Below are 21,735 nucleotides of genomic sequence, written 5' to 3' on the forward strand. Positions count from 1 at the left end.
GTGGGGGTGATGTGTAATTTTATGCTGGACCTATCTGATTTGATGACCTGAGCCCAAGTAATATGTATGCTATGTTTGTCATTCCATGTTTTTTTTTTGCACTTTTTTTCCACTAGATGCATTTCCCTTCAAAAATCAAAACTTCAAAAGTGCCAGGGGGCCTCATACATATCATCACTCCCTCTTCGAAGGCGCTAACTTTTTCTCCCTTTATGCTTCCCTCATTCCTTACTTCTATCTCTCCCGCACTGCCTCTGTTAGGTATGAGCACAGACGGAGCGTGAGAAAAACTGGCAGTGAGGCACATTCCCACCTCTCCTGCCCTCTACCCTACAGTGCACCCTCCTTTCCCTCATTTCCTTTCTTCCTCTCGCCTCTGAATTATTTCCCCTTTGTCCCCCCACCCTCTCTCTGCCTCGTTGCTCCCCTTATCCATTATATTTCCACCCCTCTGTTCCACACTTCGCTCACTCCCGCTCTTTTTTTTTTCCTGGTTCATAATATGTAACATGATTTAGCCCTTCCCTGTTCATGCGGCGTGAATTTAATCCTAGCCATTCCAGGTTGCTTCTGCTGCTGCTGCTGTGTCTGCCATTTTTCTAATTTTCTCGCTATCCTGCCATACTCCTCCTGATCCAATAGACCCCTAAAGATTCCCACTGTTTGCCTGATAAGTTATTTCCCTAATACTAATGCTGATATGCAAGGTCAAGCATGAATCAAGTGCCACACGGTTGTTCTTTAGCAGCTACCGACACTGTGACAAGCAAACATTGTACGAGAGAAGTCCTGCCTACAAGCCATTAATCATCTCAATAGTTTTCACTGCGCGGATGCTTACCAGAAGGGTTGTTTTATCTGATGCCCATTGAGAAGCAATTAGTAGAATTCATTAGAGTTCAAATGTGGTTGTCAGTGTCATGAAGGTCATTGTAGGTGCTTCAAACATGCAGACAAAGATAAATACGTTGCTTTACATCCGGCATTTTCCCTCCCCAGGCGCTTACAGCTTACCCAATAGCTATATAACCTTGTGTTTGTGAAACCGTGTGCATACTGTATATTGGTAAGTGTTCAGGGAGCAGCATGACAGGGTACTTAGATAATCAGTCACTAGACTGCAGGTCAGGGTCATGCACCATGAGGGTCATCCATCTGAACCGAACAGCTGCTGGGAAATATGGGAGAAGTGAGGTGGGAGCAAAAGTTGGGTGAAGAGAGTGAAAAAGCAGAAGACAAAGTGGTCAGGTAGACTAGCAAAAGAGAAAACTTGAGAAGAGGCTCACAAAAACAAAACGAAAACACAGAGTAGGTGGTAGGAAGAAGAGCACTAAAACACCGTGGTCATTTTAGTTCCAAAAGTATTTGGCTATGGCCACTTGGAAGTTGGGTGACCTGAATTCTCATGGGGACACAAACTTGTTCTTTTCCCTCACAAACGATGTAACAGTTTGCGCAGCAAACCTTTGAACTTGTTTTTGACATTTTTTTTGTAAGATAACTTTGTTCTCCCCATAGCTGTATAAAATTGACATGTGGTTGCCAGCTTTTAAAGGAATGGCATTTCAAATAAAGACCACAAAAATGTACAAGACAAAATGTAATTTTACAGTATCTGTAGGTTGACATTTCAAAGTAAATAATGTCTGGCAAACGAAGAGGTTAGTTTTGAAATCATATACCAATTAGCAATAGATACATAATTGAGATGTGATTGTTTTCCTTTCCAGCATTCACAGTAAGTGATTTTAAAATAATTATCAGACAGAGTCTTGTCATCCAAACCAATTACGTTCTTACTGTGCATTTCATGTGTCATGTACAGGATTTTCAAAAAAACCATCAGATGCTTTGTCGGGATTATGTTACACGTTACATTTGCAGGTAGAAACACAAACTCTTACTTTGTAGAACAGAAAGTCAGGTGGAAGTCCCCAAAAGGTTAGACTGTGGGGGGCTTCTTTGAGGGAGGTCCGGGGACCCAGGGAGGAAAGGGAAAAATGTAAATAAATAAGTAGAGCAAATAAACTCCGCTAATACACAGTTGTCAGGGTCTTTCTTTTGGAGACTTCACTTGAGGGGCATAACTTGGTGCAGCTTGAGGAATGTTTTCACACATGCCGTCTGATCTGGACTGACATGTGAGAAATGGCCTGTTCACTTGATCTTAAATCACACTGAGATCAGAGCTGCACATAGAGGGCATACAAGAACAGCAATATTGCATGAAAGAAAGAACATAAAAAAACAATAAATTATAGTTGAAGGGATTACGCAAAATACATTTTGACCCTTTAGCCCTCTTGATTGGAAATTTTGGAACACAAAGTTATAGTATATTAATGTAGAAAGTGGAAAGATAGGCCTTTGATGAGATTATTTTATGAATCTGTTCATCTGATGTTTAGAAAACCCTGAGGGACATGTTTTATGGTTCCCAAAGCTGTTTAATGATCAGAGGCAATGCCATTCCCACCATTTACACCCCCTGATCCGTCTTAGAACTGAGGCCAGTGCCATGTCAAGGGCTGTGCTAATTCTCTAAAGAAAACTATTTCATAGATCATTTTTACTGTTGAGTATTACATGGTAAAGTATCCATAAAATACTATATCTTAAAGCAGCTTTACAGGACTAGGTACAACATAAAATAAAAAATAAATACTAGCGGAATGAGCGGTAATACAAATAGTGGAGTCTATCTGTAAAGACAGGCAATAAAATTTAAAATAATTAGACACATAGATTAATTAAATGTAGTAGCATTAAATACAATGTGTTGATAGTTTTGAGTAATTCTATTGATATTTTAAATTTGTTTTCTTTCAGTAATTAATTCCCCTTTGTTAAAGCAGATCATGGAAATATGTTTAAACATTGCTGTTTTCATATTAAACAAAATCAAATCGAGTGAGACACCAACTTCAGTAACCCCTTCATAGTGTACATTTATTTTGCTTTGTATTTAGTTTCATTAAGGTAGGTTTTCTCCATCATGTTAATTTTTTTTTAAGTCTTTTAAGAAATCAAAAAAGACAAGTGAACCTAAGTTCTACATGATAAAACTTTTGAATTGAAATATGTTTGACCCAAACCAGGGGAAGCTGCAGCACAGCGCTGGTTCCAATTTTAGCTCTCTGCCAACACATTCATCAGGGGCACTGGCAGGGGTATTCATTCCTAACTTAAACACAATTTGAGGGGTAATGGAGGGGGGAATAAAAAAATAAATACAAATAAAACCTCAAGCACCGAGCAGAAACTTTCAGAGAACACGGAAAGTCAAACCAGAAAGGACGTCGAACATTTATGATTTGAAGCAACATTTCATAAAGCCATAAAGACAAACCATAAGACGCGGAGTGCTCAAAGAATTAATCACTAGGCAAACAATTCATGGAAAATTTAAGTAGAGGCGTTACAAAGTAACAAAGACTATTTTCCTTTATCAGGGTGGTTTAGATAGGTTAAAAAAAGTCCCATTTTAACAGATACTTGTGTCGTTCACAATGATACTGCATCTTAAGACCATTGATGCTATAGTCTTTGCTTCAAGAAGAATAGAAGACAAACTTGTTCTAACTTCTCAGTACAATACCTTTAACATCAATCATTGTAGTTTGAAAGTATGCATATGAAGGGCAATGATGGCAAATTTAACTAAAAGTCCAAAGGCACATAGACGACCCTGGTTTGCAAAAGAAATTATATGAACAGACTTACAAAAAATGCCAATAAAGGATCATATCGTATTTTATGCGGTATGGTTCTTGTGTGTACAGGGCTACTCACAAACTACCATGAACATATGCGGTGCAGTGATGGTAGTCGTCCTAATGTGTTTGAATCACTCGTTGTCCACTATTGTCTCAGTGTTTTTTTCTTTAGCTGACCTTAAAATGGTCTGATTCCCAGGAGCTGGTCAAAGTTACAGCATGTGGTGCAACTGCTATGCTCAACTCTAAATTAAATTTGATAAGTGGTATAATCAGTAGCATTGGACTGAACTCTTTTATGCCCTTAATATTATGGCATTTTGAAGACATTGAAAGGCATTCAGCATCAAAGTGATCCTTTGAAACTGGAGAGCTCATAACAATTCTGGCAGCATACTTCTCCATAATAAGTTTATTGCAGTATGGCTAGAATACAAGATAAATATGAATGATTCTTTTGTTGTTGTTTTTCTCCCCTTAATAATATTGTGAAATAAATAGACCAGAATACCAAACACGCTCTCTCAAATGTGAATAGAGACTAGCCATTATAGAAAATATAAACACACCTCCCATTCCCTTTCACACTTCTGATAGAGATCATTGGGAAAGAGAGAGAGGGTAGACAGCTCAACACCCCCTTTCTTTTTATTGTACCCCACCTCACACCCTTTTCTAATTAACATTGTGGATGCTGTCAGGCTTTGTTTAATAATGCATGATTGCTATCAGCAGCAAAATCCTTTGAATGAAGCAACGCTGAATGGGAACACAATAATACCACTGGGGGTTCAGGAAGAAAGACAAGATAGTTTTTTTTTTTTTTTTTTTCGTCTATTGTAATAAATGTTCATTAAAAGAACCATTGCCCACCAAATGTAACACAGAATTGTCATGTTAAGGATAATACAGGATGGTGCCTCCATGAAGGATAGGGTCCTTTTATATGAACACTGCAGAAGGACCACATAGAGTTGTCTCATTGCATATAAACCTCAAATGCGCGAAAACAAAATGGTTCAGAACGTTTTTGGACAAAATGATAAGCAGGTATCTTGCTCTTGCCCCCTCTTGGAAAGGATGTTGAAAAGTTTACAAACACAGAGAAAAACTTGTCAATTATAATTAAAATATAATAATTAAGTTTGTCTTTTAGCCTGGGCTTATAATGATTCACATGTCACTGTGTCTCCCTGTCTAGCCGGAGGTTCCACAACTTACAGATTGCTGCATTTCCCTTTATCAGCATGTGTGTGAGATAGTGTGTGCAAGAATGTGAGGGCATGCTTGGCATAGATAAAACGGGAAAGGTTCCTCAACAGTACTTCTTCTGTGCTGCTTAATGTCATGACATTATGCAAATTCCCACCTTGTTAATGAACTCAAAGGCTATCAATTGGATTCAGTGGGGCAAATGTGTAACACAAGTGGAAGAGACAGACAGGTGTACCTGTAGTTCATATTGATTGGATTGCAGCTTTATCCTCACAGACCTAAGCTGAGGTTTTCCACTCCTGTTGAATTAGAATCAAATATACTCCCTTCTCAGAGGGAAAAAGTCCTTACTAAGAGAAACCTATTTACAAGTGTCTTGTCATGTTATTGGCACCACGGATCTCTGGAACCATTTAATGCATATACATCATAAATATCCCCTCACTTATTCTTTCAACTCTGATACATTTTCAAATGGTATTCAGGTTTGTTGAGGACAGATGACTCTTAAAAGTCAGACCATGGTTCCCTTAATATTTATGCTCTAAACTGCTCAGTTACCTTTCCTTTCTGTATGGGAGCATCTGCATAACCTATGTTTGCGCACTCAGGGCTTTCCTTTAATTTGTCACCTGATGCATATGTGTACAATGCCATGTTTCTAAGAGTGTGTGGGTTTCAGTGTGAATGGGGGATGAGATTGCCTCAAATTGATTCCCATCGCCACACGTCCCCCGCTCATGTGCTTGCTGCAGGCCTAGTGACGCCTGGAGACAGGTAGTTGTGTCTATCTCCCCCAACGCAAATCGAGTGTGACAGGTGTGCTATCTTCTCGTCTATTCTGCCATTTACAGCCTACAGAACGGAAAAGGAAGAGCTAGGAGCAAGAAAGAGGATGATTGGTAACAGGGAAATGAGATACTTTGTCATCTTCGGGACTACTGATTGAGCTTATAGGGACTTTTGTTTTTCCCTTTTCAGTAAGTGACAGATTAAATCTGCAGATAAACAGCCAAATAAAATATTTTGAGAGAAAAAAAGTTATACACACATATATAAGTGTAGACACACACACACACACACACACACATACACACACACACATATAAAGAACATATACACACACACACAAATGTGTAGTTGTGACAAATATTTGAATGTATATAATTATATACATGCATATATATATATGCACACACACACAGGTTCAAATTCTTTGTCACAATAGATCAACCAACACTATCCTAATGAATACTCTCTGCAGACTAGCTAGCATGCTAACAAGCAACATGTCATCAAAGCTCATGTTTTTGGATTAGCCGGAAGCCATGTTATGAGCCAAAGACTACCACTGAGCATCCATCATCATGGATCAAACTCTGGCTTAATCAAATGGATGACAGGGGATAGAGATGATCTGCACTGAACAGTAGCTCACTGTATCACATCGATTTATAAAGAAAATACGGGACCTCATAAAAAATGACTCAGGCAATTATTTTAAGAAGGTGCAATATATATATATATATATATATATATATATATATATATATATATATATATATATATATATATATATATATATATATACCGTAATCCCCCAAACTGGAAGAATGGCTCCAGCAATAATATCCGAAAATAACCTTCAAGCTCTCAGGCCTCTGGTAGAGGACCCGAGCTTGAGGAGATACTGCTTTGACCACTCCATTTTCCCTGGTATCAAAAATCAATAATCTTCTATGGATGAAATGCCATGCAAATTTTTCTAGTAATAACTTCAGATGAATCTATTTATTGAATGGATTCACAACATTCATGTCTTAGCAATTAAAATCTTTAACAGTCTATTCGTGGTTTCATTTGTATGGTTATAATTGAAAAGTCATTAAATTACATTTAGTATGTATAAGTACTTCCTGCATTTTCTGACTATTCTTGCATCCAGTAGAGGTGCTCTTGATATGTAGCAGATATCATCACTCATCAGAGGGGGAATTAAAATGTACTCTTTATTATGCACAAATTTAACTGGTGATCACAACTGAAGCAGTGAAGGCAAAATCTGATTAGTTCAACCTTACATCTATGTGGTTTATACCTCTTCTACACTCTCTCTCTTCCTCTCATGCACGTGTGCACACACATCGTGTGAAGTGACTATTCCATTTAGAGAACTGTCAGAACATACCCTGTGAGCACATCAGCCTTTTCCTATCCTCTGTCAGCTTCAAACTCAGCTCCAGCCGAGGCTGTGTGGGGGTATGTCAGAAATGTGCAGGGATAGATAAAACCCGTGGAGCAAACAGCTTTGTTTCATTTAGTCCCTCTCTCTCTCTCTCTCTCCCCCTCCCCCCATCCTTCCATCTCCCTCTTCCTATCCTCCTTGCATTGCATAGGCTGTGAATACCCTGCATCTGAGAAATCAGACCAGACTGACTCACAGGGCTCTGTGAGCCAGCGCCACCGAGGCTGCCAAAGCATGCTGGTGCCAAGCTGTCCCACCATGCGCAGAGCCAGACCCACGCTGCTGCTGCCACTGCTGTTTGCCCTGGGTCTGCTCCTCCACCTCACCAACGCTCAAAGTAAGTAGACTGGCTTTCATATTGGCCTCAGGTGTTGTGCTCCATCAAACTTGTGTGTGGTGGCACAGGATGAAATAAGTGTTGTTTTTTTCTTTTTCAGTGAGAACCATAAATCAAACATCCTGCTGATATATTCGAAAATTACCTCTGCCAGAAAGCTACATAATAAGAATCTCAAAATAAAATAAATTCAGTTACCAAATTAAATTCTCATTCATTTTAGTAAAACGAATTCCTCTTTGATTAAGTTATTGTAATCCACTGGCGTAATTCTATTAAATGGGAAAAACTAACCATGAGGTACAAGGAAAAAAAAGGAAAACAAACTTGAAAATATGCTCTTTACAATTCCTAAGACAGTTCAAAGTCAGCCCAAATGCACAAATTCATTCTTAAAATATAAAGAAGAGGAATCACTCAGTGGCACAAAAAGAATCATCATCTTTGGACACATGCATCCAGAAGCTATGTTTTGCCCCTTTCATAATTTGATATAAATCTCCATTAAACAGTGCTGGTAAAAGACAAAAAAAACTAAAGCAAATAAAAACTGGTAAACCAGAAATACTAAGGCAGACATCACATGAAAGGAGGTAAATGATATTGGGACACTTGACATCAAGACACCTGCTCATTGAACTGTGACAAGAGTTTTAAAACCCCACTGAGTTATGGCTCTCTAGTATAAACTCCCCTTCTAACCCAGTCAAAATTGCACCAAGATTCATGAAGCATTAGCTTCTGGTGTCACAGTAGGATGAATAAAAGTTGTATCTCTCATTTTGCATTGACTAAAATCCCTTCAGTCTAGCAGAGTATCTCTGAATGAAAGGGTCATCAATCCAAGGTCAAATACAACAGAACCAAGCAAAGTGAAATTGATTGGTGAGATTTTCATTTTTGTGCCAGAGAAATTTTCCTTGTAATCAAATTTGTTTTACTTTCCTTCTTAAACTCCAGCTACATATGTTTCACAGCAGGGGAGAAGAAAATGGATAAACATTCTCTGTTTATCTACAATTTGCTTTGGAGCTCGAGGATATATTGACTCAATTAAATTAAGGGGCCATCCCAAAATGGCAGTAATAGTCAATATACGTTACCATTGGGGGGAGCAGTTGTGTCTGAATGCACCCCTCCTTATTGTCTGTAAGTCTCTACATAACAGCTTAACTGAAAAAAAAAAAAAAAACTTTTGTCAAAACCTTCCCTCAGCAAATACTATAACAAAACTTGACTCTTTTGTTTCTTGACATTCCATAGATGCATTTCAGCACAAACAAAGACAAACATAAGTGCAGTCAGCGCCTCTAAAACTTGATACCCATGTGCTCACCTCCCCCATACTTCCTTCCTCCGGTTGTCTGGTTGCTAACAGCTGCTGCTAACTCCTATACCCCACGTATAGACAGCTGTGCTGGGTCATCATTTCAAAGCCAAAAAAAACATTTCATGAGTTAATCACAGTGGATGGCTGTTAATGAGGTCATGGGGATGAGGTGTCCATCCTCTATTTGACTTAGATATGAGAACCCTATGAAACACCAGAAGCTCTTCATATGGCATGCATTTTTTTTTGTCTGCAGTCCCTTTTTTATATTTTTTTTTTTTTACTTGAACTCCCCCCATGTGTTATTTGTCCAAAATTGTTCTCATAATGATTTTTCCATGTTTTTATTTATTTGAGCTCCTGCTTTTTTTTTTTTTTTTTTTTTTTTTTGGGGGGGGGGTATGTTTGCTTCTTTGTTGTTTTTTTCTCTGTTTTTTCCTTACCCCTGCTATTTGAGAGCAGAGCAATGGCCCTTTGCAGAGATGCAAGGACTCCTTAATTTCCCTGCTGCATTTGTGTTACAATCTCTACCCAGAGTTCACTAAAGACCATTGCGTCTTCCATTCAATTTACATTTCTTTAAATGAACACTATTTATCCAAAACTGCCTGAATTCATGAGTGAAAAGCTGCCCTCTGTTGGTGCTTGGGATTTATTTGGGTGTGAACTAACCTGTGCCTGTGGACAGTAAAGTATATGAGACACATGAGAGCAGAAAGGGCTGAGCTGGCCAGCTCAACAGATGGCATGATCCTAAGAGCCAGTCCTGCTCACTACCCCACACAGTGGCCCTCTCTCAAGGAATATGCCATCAGTCCCTCCTATAAACATTCTGATATGGATTAATGGAGTGTATTTCTTCTACAAATACTTTCATTTGGGATCTATACCTTGGAGAACAATTACAACACAAAGCTAAAGAGCCCCCCCTCCTTTTTTCGCTGTTTCTCGTTTTCTCCTTCACCCTGTCCCCCTTGCTCTTCAAATGCAGCCTGTTTAATTTGTGTGGCAAATTGGGCTTGGCAATGGCTTGAAAGATGTGCATAATTGTCCCCGGTGAGCCAAGGGGACAGCACAGGAGAAAGGAAATGCAGGGAAGCAACAAACAATTTATCTTTGTCTATGGCTAAACCGTGACATCAAAAAAAGAGGATGAGAGGAGTGCTGGAAGCATTTAACATATCCACCTGAACAGGGATGTATCAGGGAAATAATTTGGTATGTGCTTGGGCACTAAATAACTTGGCTGTTCATTAACTAAATAGATTTCATAAGCCAAAGACGGACATTTAGCAAAGAAACCCCTAGTCTTAGGAGAGTGTGTTTCAATATATGTGACTAAAAGGTTCCCTCAGGCTTTGTTTTCCTGTTTTAACTGCAAAAGTCAATTGACAACAAGCTACGCTGGTTAACCAGTCACGCTATACTACGCATGTCATAATTGCTGAAAATAGTATGCTCTTTAGAAACAATAGAGCTATTAAAATACATTTGTAAAATATACATATTAAAACAAATATGATGTACTCTATTTTTGAGCTGAGATGGCTAAAAACACTTCCAGACTTTTTAGGCCTTTCCCACACACATTGTCCTGCCTTGGCTTAACTCAGTGTGACTTGATATGTAAGTCCAGAATGGTAGGGATTTGCATCTCCATTAGGACACAGTTACCAGCTTATCTTGAGAAGTGCAGAGTTTCAAAGCAGTAGAGCAATACTTGGCTGAAACTAGTGGGTCACAATTTGGCTGAGGAACAGCAGATAAACACATTCAATATCCTATAAATTATTCCCAATAATAGTACCCTAGTGCTTTCCATATGAAGCAGCCAAATCCAAAATTGATGGGCAACAGAAGTAGAGGATGGAAATTAAACGGCAAAGTGAAACATATATACTAGTGCACAAATGAGTATCTAGGATGAAATGTAATTCCAATCAACCTTGAATTCATACAAGTAATAAATAAGTGGGTAAGGTAACAAGGACTGAGGAAGTAAGAAATGTTATACGAGGACTGGAACACTGAACTGGATGGATGGATGGATGGATGGACAGATATTGCACTCTGCACTTTGTATTGTGGATTTTTTATAATGTTATTGTCGAGTCATTGCTTACCTCCACAACAATACTAGGTTTAACTGTCAACTGGAGACAAATTCCTTGTATGTGTCAACATGGTCCATAAATCTGACTCTGATAGTTATATATATGTTCTGCTTGCTTGTTTTTTTCTGTGGCTGCAATTGTTCTCATTAACTCTTACAGAGTTTGCCTCCCTATATATTATAGCATGAGCTTGTACTGGCAGTTAAACATTTGAATTTTCAATTTAGCAATCCCCAGCCATTTGAATGGAGTTAAAAAAAAACAAAAAACATTGTACTGCTTTATTTTGTTAATGTTACTGGGGAAATATAATCTGCTAAAGGTGCTTTTTTTTGTTGTTTTTTTCTAAACTACCTATTTAGGTTTTAAAACACAGACATTGTACATAAAATATATGTATTTTCAAGGGAGAAAGGTAGCTGTTGACAAACCCGAGATGTGCCTTTCTGGAGATGTCTGAGCTCTTAATAGATATGCAAATCAAATGCAAGAGGAAAAACCCTGCTGTATTGCCTGCCCACGCACTTGTTGAGTTGGACCATGTACTTGGTCTCAACTAATATAGCACTTTCTCACCTGGTGGCTATGCTCAACTGCATTCACACATTCACGTACACATAGAAACAAAATGTGGCAGAGCTACCATGCAAGGCACTAACCGGGTGATTCGGAACATTCAGACAGCATTCAGACAGGAGGAGTCAGGAATCAAACCACCAACCTTCTGATTAGAGGGATGCCCACTCTACCAGCCAGCCCACACTTTGTTAGAATCTGGAATTAAAAGGCATTTAATCGATTCCTCATGTGGCTGGTGGATACTATGGTGAGTTGCAGCAATCCAACACTGCTGTGCAAAACATCCATCAGTATTGACAGGCTTCCCCAGCCTCTCTAAATATTCTTAGTCTCTCTTGTGTTTACCTTTGGACATGCAGAGCAATTTTCCCATGTTTTTTCAGATGTTATTGAGGCAGTGGTCAGAGGTGACACTTATTGAATAAAAATACATAAAAAATGAACAGATACCAAGTATTTCTCTACATCCTTTAATGAGCCATGTTTTCCATTGAAATACTTGATCAAGAACAGTTAGTTTGCCAATACTAAAGTGTAGTAATATACCAGTGAACGGCTTAGTCATTTAAAGCTGCTACCAAGTGGCTGTTTCATCTGACATTATACTTTAGTTATTAGTTATTGCAGCTTTGAAAAATATTTCTCCTGGAGTTTATTGCACCTACAGGCTGTGACCACAGCAGCAGCATTTTGTCCTTATACACTAAGATTAAGTAGGACTCTTATCTTTTAATATACTGCCGTGGTAGGAACTACTTTCCCAAATGTTCATCATAAAATACATAAAGGTAAGTTATACATTTATAATCCAAAAATGTCTTCTGCTCTATCAGAAGTCATTTGGTAACCATTACTGCAGTTACATTCCAGCACCATCATCTAGTATCACAGACCCTCATAGCATTCTGGTCTGGTTGGAATGTGAATGATGATAACCAAGATTAGTGCTTGAGTTTGTGTTGCTGTGAGTACATATAGAAATCACTTTTGCATGGTCGAATACACAAAAGTCAGTATTCTTATGGAATTGAGTATGAGGATGATATTCTGAAATGTCTAAAAAGGATACAGCAGTAACAACGCATTGAGATCAGTGGATTTTAAAAACACAGGCATGTACCGACACATGCATGCACACATACCCCCAAAAGTGGATAACCTTGCAACAAGTCCAATAGCTAATGATCCTCAATTCCCTAGATGAAATCAGGCTGTAATATGTGTGTTTTATGCATGCCTGGCCTAATCTGAATTATTGTAAAATAGTGTTGTATTTGCATATGAGCTTCCGGGCTATACTGAAATTAGCATTTTTACAACGGCTCAAATTAAATCCCTCTGCTTAATTTGCCTGCATGCTAATTCGATTTAAAATGAGTCTGTTCCATCCTCTTCTACTCTCATACCCACACAGTGCTAATGTACAAAGCATGCACACACACGTAGGGATGCTGCACAGTGTGTACTCTTATGAGCAGGAGCCCACATTCAGTATACCCTGTAAAAAAAACACTAACTGACAATATTAAATGGCACAAATAAACCCACAGCTTACATGTTTGTGTATTTAGATTAAATAGTATTTAAACACAAGGGAAGTAAGACTCACAGCAGCAGTACCCAAACAGTAAATCACTGTAATTCCCCCAAGTCTACCGCCTCGTTCATCATTCTGCCGGACACTACTCAAGTGGAAATCTCATTGTTGGCTTCACTTGCTCATTTTAAAATATGTCTTAGTGCAGTGCATCATTTAAAACCAGTAGCACCGGCTATGAGCAGAAAGTGTGTATCATGTTAACACTTCAAATGGATGTGTTGAAAACACCTTCTGGTGAAAGTGCCAACACTTAATTATCATCTCGTTGTTTGGATCGAGGTCTTGCGATGAGACTGACATCCGAGATAAAACAATGCGATCAGTGCCATGCATGATGCTTCTGGCTTGCAGGTTGAAAAAAAAATTAGTAAGGAGTCACTATCATTTTCTTCATCTGAAAATGCCTGCACCAACTCCTTGTCAACAATGCACTGTGCAATTGTGTTTCAAGATGGTATCAGGCCTATCATTAAATCCATGAATGCAGATTTTACTGGCAATTACACCCAAGTGTATTATTTAAGGCCATTTGCCTCATCTATGGATTGTATTCCCTCTTACATTGCACTTAGACCGGAGAATCACACAAAAGGCAAGCAATTTTCACAACACATCTGACCCTCCCACTCTCAAGAAAAGCAGATAATCACATGCAATATGGAGTTGCTGCACAAGCCCAAAATGCAGGTAATTAATGGCTAGACACTAGCCACTAATGCTATATCTAAGTGCACTTATGCCTCTAAGACACATTGACTTGAAAAAAGTGTTCACAACAGTGTAACATCATTGTTTTAGACCAGGTCTCTCAATCTGAAAAATGGTTAAGATATAAAGTGGCTGGGCAAAAAAGAAAAAAAGAAAAAAACAGAAGAGGACCATGTCAATGTACTGCATCAGACAGCATTTATATTCTAACACAATCTTGCTCTTTCTCTCTCTCATTCACATACACACAGTCACAAAAGGGTACCTTGTAGCATGCCAGGAAAATGGGGATCAGCCGGTGAGCAGAGCTCAATGCCAGCTGTTTTGCATCTACAGGGCTTATTCTTCCCATGATTTTGTCCTTGCTGGCATATGCACTAAATCTGATCTCCCTTCATATAGAATACCAGTGAACTGTGTAACAATACAGGTGCTTTGTGACATTGCCACAGTGACAGTGCAATTAATCGATTGGTAGCAAAGGGATTACTAGACCAGTCAAGTCTGAAATACATCAGGCTGGCCTTCCCAGATGATGGTTTACAGCATGTGAGGTATGAACAATAAACACAAGAATACAAATCATCTACAAAGTAATGCAAGCCTTAGGTTTCTTGCGAAGAAAACCACAGGCCCAAAGATAATCTTAATTTTAACATCTTTAATGCAGATTTATTTGAATGAGACAGTGAACTCACTGAAGGATACAAGTCTCAAGGGAACCTGCTCTAATAAATTGTAAATGATACGCACTGCTGGTGTCATTGCATTTTTTGCAAGTCCATTACTTGCTTAGATTAGCGAATTAAAGACTATTTTTGCTGGTCATTGAAATTGTCATGAAAATTGTGACATTTTAGTGAGAAAAAATAATAAATACAACACATCAAGAACACCATACTTATGCTAGATATTTATTGGATTTACTGTTTTTTTTTTTATTATGTTCGATATATGAATGCTGAAAGATATTTATATTTTTCATCTGGATATGTATATCAGAATGAATGTATATTTGGCATACATTTAGCAAAACTGTGCAACTTAAATATAAGATTACAAGTCTGATTCAAGAAGTAAAGCTCTAATGCCTTTATTTTTTGAAGGACACAGACCATTGCTCCTTGTTATTATTTTGACTAGACATTATAGCATGTTTTGATTATTTGCAGCAGATTACAGTTACTCTGTATGCGCCTGTCTTTGTGTATGAAAGACACCTGACTATAGGCTGGTGCTTTGGTCTCACTCCAGGTGAGCTAAGAGTGCAGTGCATTGCACTGATCTCAGTGCAGCACAATTGTGTGCCTGTGGGGCTTTGCTGAGATTCTGTGGTGAGGTTAATGATCTAAACCATTCCTCTCCATGCAATGCCTCAGGGGTACCTCTCAGTTCCAGCCAGAAAGCTTACATCCACACCTTCTTACCTACAGCATTTCCCTATGCTTAATGAAGATTGGGAATCTTTATGCCCTAAGCTCCTCTTGTCACAGTAGATTTACATTTGGTGGAGTGATGGAGTGAGTGCTCAAAGTCTGTCTTTGGAGAGTTATCACTCTCACCTAATACTCTCTCACACATTCCACCTGTCATTCTTATCTGTCACCCCATCCCCACACTTAACAGTTTGCTTACTCACTCATTTGCTCATGCACATATTCACAAATACTCACTGGCTTACACTTGCTCCCTCTTTGGCAATCTGCACTACCAAGTGAGTCAAGCCATTTTAGGAGCAAAGCTTTATTATGACACACAGCTTTGGTGTGGTTTATTAGTTATGGAAAATGAAAGTGAAAGCCTCCATTGAGAGGTGAAAAATGCTCTCACGCCACAGCCAGACCCAAAGGCTTTTCCAGTTGAAATGAAGCCAAGCCCTTGTTCCTAATGGTACAGCACTCTAAGTAAGCACCCCATCACAAAACAGAGTATATGTTCTCACATACACACACAATTTTGGCAGGGTGCTCAAACATTTATTATGCATGTATAATGCATCCATAGTAGCACGGTTCAACAATATTTCGTCATGGCTTTAATACTCCAGTGTTGCTATCTCATATTTATTCATAATTCTCTTATCAACTAAAGAATAACCAAATGAAAATACAGATATAGGGTGACAGTGAATGCAGACATTTTTTTCTGCCATACCTTTGAAACTTTAAGCTCTTATGATAGTAAACACAAGTATACCATATTTCTTTAAAAACTCTTCAAAGTCCTTTCAAGATCTCAGTTTATCCTGATACTACAGTCCCTTAAGCCACGGCTGTCTCCCCCATTTTACTGATAGTTAACGTATGATGGTGTGGCTATGTGTGTGCATGCGTACATACGTGCATGTTTTAGAGAAGATCAGGATCTTTGTCTAGTTTGGTTGTTATTTTGTTGATATTTATTTTTTACATCATGCCGAACAGGATTTTACCACACCAACATATTTGCCACTCTCGGGAGGAAGTCTATCTCTTTTCACTGTCATATTTTTACTTTTTCAATGTTAAAGAGATTACCCACCGGGCATGTGGGAACCTTAGAGGATAAATTGGTACAAAACTAAAATGAATGCAGGTTTTTTTCCCACTTATTTTTTCCATATTGATGATGTTTGATCTGATATAAAGGCATATAAAAGCAAAAGCAGACAGCAGTAACATGAGCAAATGTACATACATCCACGGTGCACCCAACTCCAGATACCACTCACAGACAGTACACCTAATAAATAAAGCTTAATAAATTAACTAATAAAGCTTGTCCGTAATAATGTGCTTTCATTCTCCATTACTATTAAAGAACATCACTGATCAGATGGTCTCGCAAGAAGGCCTTAGATCATATTCTCTGATGTTTGCTTCAGTGATGTGCTTCCTTCATGGTGTACAAATGAATGAACCCTTGTGTTTTGCCCTGTTTGGCTGTGTAAAATGCATTCAAATATACTATATGGTAGATTTCAGAAGATAATAGGGAGACATGGCAAAAATGTGGTGTTAGGAAAAACAAAAGAAATTTAAAAAAAATCACAATATGACTAAGCAAATGGTCAGAGAATGTCAAAAATAAAAGAAATCATAACAAAGAACAACTGGAGCTAAAAAAAGAATGGTTGACTCAATTTGATAGATTTTCAAAATGGATGAGATGGCGGTTATCCATTTCTTTCGATCACTTGAAGTAACCTCTACCTCAACACAATTTTAGTGATAAAAGGCACAGATGAAAAGATATATGAGACAGCATTCCACAATGAGTGACACATTTTGATCTCCTTTTCTAGTCCATATTTCACATAAAGAAAATAAATAAATGAATAGAATTCAGAGATATCTTTGATGTCAAGGGGGTCAGACGCATTGTAAGCTGGGAGGTTGCAGTAGGTGAACAACCTTAGAGGACCAATCCTCTGCTGCGAGAGGTATTTCTAGGAACTTGGAATGTTACCTCTCTGGCGAGAAAGGAACCTGTGTAGGTGTGCCAGGCTGAGAAGTTCCTGACACATATAGTTCAATTCACCTTGACACAAAGCTTGGGCTGTGGAGTCAGTCTTCTCAAGAGAGGTTGAACTCTTCATATTTCACTCTGGCATTTACCCCACTAAGAGGAGCCAAGCAGGTGTGGGCATACTTATTGCCCCTCAACTCCATGCCTATGTGTTAATCCAGTAGATGAAGGAAGCCTCCTATCCCCCTCCTATCCCCCACCTTCAGGTTGGGGGATAGGTTCACACTACCCACCCTTTCTGGAGTCCTTAGAAGGTGTGCCTGAGACCACTCCTACGGGGGCCTCCCATATTCCACTGGGGGACTTAACAATATTAAGATCTGGAAAGGTGTTATTGAGAGGAATGGCCATTCTATTCTGAACCTGGACTTCTGTGCTCATCCCAGACTGTCCATAATTGACACCATGTTCAGGCATAAGGGTGTACATATGTGCACTTGGCAATCCAATATTTGACTTGTGGCCTCATGTCCTGGACACTTGGATGACATGGCACTGTCAACTAATCACCACCTGGTGGTGAGTTGGCTCCAATGTTGAGGAAAGATTCTTGTCAGGCCTGGCAAGCTGAGGGTCTGTTGGGAACATCTGGCAGAATCCAGCTGTTAGAGAAAGAACTTAAATTCACAAATTTGGCAGAACTTTGGGGAGGCAGGGGACATTCAGTCCTTGTGGGACATGTTCGTATTGTCCCTAGTAAGGGTTTTTTCCAGTGATGGTTGGATTCTACTCGCAACCTTTGTTGACATTAACCAGGGTACATAGACTCAACACTAGGTCTTTGCTTGTGGCAGAAGATGTGGTAGTCTTGACTTCATCTGACCATGATTTCCACCTCTCACCTCATTTACAGCTGAATAATGAAAATGAGCATCTTGTAATCAGAGGCCATGGTTAGCAGGAAAAAAAGGGGAGAGACCTCTTCGGGGATGAGATCCTACCCCAAGTGGAGGAGTTCAAGTATTTTGTATTCTTGAGCACAAGTAAGGGGAAAAATGGAGCAGGAGACTCTGCATTGGTCTGTTGTGGCAAAGAAAAAGCTGAGCCAAAAGACGAAGATCTCGATTGCTGATTCCCTCAATTTCCCACCCACTCTTATGGTCACAAGCTGTGGGGGGTGACTGAAAGGAGATCAGGGATGCAAGCAGCTAAAATGCAAAAATTCCTCCGCATAGTGTCCGGGCTCTCCCTGAGAGATAAACTGAGAAGCTTAGCCATCTGGGAGGGGCTCCGGATAGAGCTGTTGTTTCTGCACATTGAGAAGAGCCAGATGAGGTGCCTCAGGTACCTGGACAGCATGTCTCCTGGACATCTCCCTGGTGAGGTAATCTGGGCATGTCCCTTGGCTGGCCTGAGAACACCTTGGGATTCCCTGGAAGAGCCAGATGAAGTGAGAGAGGGAAGTCTGGGTCTCCTTGCTTAGACAACTGTCCCTGCAAATCAGACCCCAGATAAGCAAGAGAAGATGGGTGGATGGATGGTATCTCTATCTGAGTCAATACAACTCTTCTCAAAGTTTGGGGTCACTATTGCTACAGAAGAGCACTGAAGCTGTGTTCTGACCTGCTCAAAATGTTTGAGCTTGAAACTGTCGGTTCAAACTGACAAATATTGTCAGTTTAAACGTGTCCCATGAAGAAAAGGTGCAATCTCAAACTAAAATACTCTACTAACATTGTTAACAGTGCAGCAAATATTATGGGAAGTTACTAAGATCAGAATGACAAAGCAGTAATCAATTGGCTACATCGTGACAGAAGTGATTCAGAGATGAAAACGTGAGGACAATAAAAGCATGCAAAAAAGATGGAAATACAGAACTCACGGGGTATTCTTATCTCAAGATGTTGGCTATCTTGTGGAGGACAGACACTTGCGTTTTGTCAGGCTTCATTGTGTGGTATCTTTGAAATCCAGAAGTGCCTGTTACACAGCAATTATTTTGTTTCATCACTTGTACAAAGGCCCAAGCGACATTATTGGAGATAGTTTGCTTTGGCTACAATCACTGTAATTATTTATACTGCATCAAATTCCAAAAAATGTTAGGCATATTACCATCGTGATGTGATGTCACACCAAAATGTTGATACGAGGTATACCGCATCGCATCATCATGACACAATGCCCTATTATCAAACTATGTATTTGGTTTTACAGATGTGTATGTGTAATATTTAGTTCTGCTGGACTGCACATGGACATGTGCAACTTCGGCCAGGGTTTATTTTAGTAACCACATGATGTAATGGAAAAAAAAGAAAAAGTTGAATCTATTCATAGAGAAAAATGCCACTCAAGGCATCCCTTTGTTCTCAGAATATAGCAACCTCTAAATGACAGATTAAAGTTTGATATTTTTCTACTCTCCAATTCATACCGAGGAGTAGAAATTGTGTGCATTAATAAAGGAAGCAAAGTTTATAACAGTCCTGCCACAGCTTTCAGCCATCCCTACCTCCTTCTTACATAGGTTTTCAGAAGGCAGGTCTATGCATGTGGTCATTCCTCTACATCTTTACAAGATCTGCAATTATTGATTTGGTGATAATTAAATTGTCCACTCCAGCTTGATATGGATTAATAATTGCCAGCTAATGCCCTGCTGACGTTTTGCAGTATCGACTCAATACTGTTTGCAGCAGTGTGCCAATAATTATGACGCTTGGCATTCTTCACTTGGTTCCTAATTAGACCAATCAGAGCTGGCCTGACTTTTGCCCAAGACGTAAAATAAATGTGAGAGGAAGAAGTGAGAGGCAAGATTTGTAAAACCCAATAGTTAATGCTAGTCCTGTCATGATGGAGACATAGTCTCACTTTGCTAAAGCTTTACCTTCACATAGTTGCCATTTATTAATGAGTAAATGTATATGTTATCAGAATACACATGGACGTTTGTTCCGAGCTGGTCCAAATTGCATTAAGAGGATGACATTGTACAAACAACAGCACCTCTAGGAGAGCTATAAATACTGAGATGAGCACGGTATGGGCGTCATGCCACATCACTGTTTTGACTTCCTCACTGCCATCTGTGTGTGTTCCTCCTCTGGCATTTTCACAAAGACCTTTTATGCATTCCTTTTTCCTTTTGTTCATGTTTGCTTGGTTTAATTAGGTTATTTAGTTGAGCTTCACCTCCGAATGTTTCATTAAAGTGTGCATTGCAGATAGGGCTTCACACAAGGCAGGGGCAGATAAAAAGTTAGTACAAAAGATGATAAATGTTGTGAGAGGGGAACAGAATGCAATCTGGACGCCACAATGTAGAGATGCTCTAATGGCTTCCCAGCAAGGAAGGGGGAAGGCACTGTCTAGATGGCAATTTGATAAATAGAGCAGGGATGGCAGTAAGGACTGTAGGCAAGACAAAGAAAAAGGAAAACGTCATGGAAGGGGGAAAAAACAAAGATGACCACAAAATGGAATCTAATTAATCTGGACTTGGTTCCTCCTTCTGACAAATTCAGTGTCGAAGAAGAAGGGGAAGGGAAATTGTTTTTTAGGGACGTGTTCAGTTGCACCACTCCACCCCACCACCACTACCAATCCACTTTCCTCCTAGGTTGAAAAGGCATGTATGGGCTCTGACAATGTGCCTGCACCTGTGGAATGATTAATGGCAGTCGACACACAGTGCATGCTGCAAAGAGAAAATATCTGCTCCAAAAACATACCAAGGAGAACATTGCGATATGCACTCTTCCGGCTTTTACAGTACATTACCCAAAGTCAGCTTTCTGGTTCCGTAAAGCAAATAGTTTATTTTTTACATCATATTATATTGTCTGATGTTACCATAACAAAAAAAAAACAAACAAAAAAAAAAAAAAAACAGTTAGAAATGAATTCCTTCATTCTGATAAATCCATGATGTACAGATAATTTATAATGATACAACATACAAATACAATGGATTTAATCAATTCTGCAAGTAAGTTGAGCTTTTGCATTTATATGCAGAATGTTCCAATGTCAGATGAAACAGATGTAAATTTTGATTTGGGTTGATAAACACTTCTTTTTGATTTATGCATGTGCTATCATTGAGATGATGAACTGAAACACTATGAACTTTTATTTGAAACAATGGACCTCTTCACCTTGAATAATCTCTCACTTTGTGTTCTTTTTAACACACAAAGTACAGTGAATGTTAATGAATGTAGCAATTACTTCGAGTCAATGTGAGAAGTCGCAATTTAACCTTTAATCTATGTGAGAATAAGGCCATTACCTATTGAGGATCGGCCAGTGGCATTTTGTGGTAATTTAACTGGCTTTTTTTGTTTGTGATTTTTTTTTCTTAATTCTTCTGTCCGAAAAGTTTCACCGCACCACGTTTATAATTAACAGCCCCAGTCATCAATCACAATTGTGC

At 39.0% G+C, this 21,735-nt stretch overlaps 1 protein-coding gene across 29 annotated transcripts in view; it reads left to right on the forward strand.

The window, feature by feature from the left end:
- The window catches only part of ptprda (protein tyrosine phosphatase receptor type Da), a 128,953-nt gene that overhangs the window by 27,526 nt on the left and 79,692 nt on the right, over positions 1 to 21,735 (forward strand). For all 29 annotated transcript variants that reach the window (XM_086165906.1, XM_086165884.1, XM_086165893.1 and 26 more), the window contains exon 2: positions 7,328 to 7,513. In XM_086165906.1, coding sequence (XP_086022032.1) covers positions 7,411 to 7,513 — 103 coding nt within the window. In that variant the 5' untranslated portion in view covers positions 7,328 to 7,410. The remainder of the gene's footprint in view (positions 1 to 7,327; positions 7,514 to 21,735) is intronic.

Source organism: Fistularia commersonii, chromosome 19, assembly GCF_037954325.1.
Source record: "Fistularia commersonii isolate RoL2024-O1a breed Wild chromosome 19, RoL_Fcom_v1.0, whole genome shotgun sequence".
NCBI classification, from domain to species: Eukaryota; Metazoa; Chordata; class Actinopteri; order Syngnathiformes; family Fistulariidae; genus Fistularia; species Fistularia commersonii.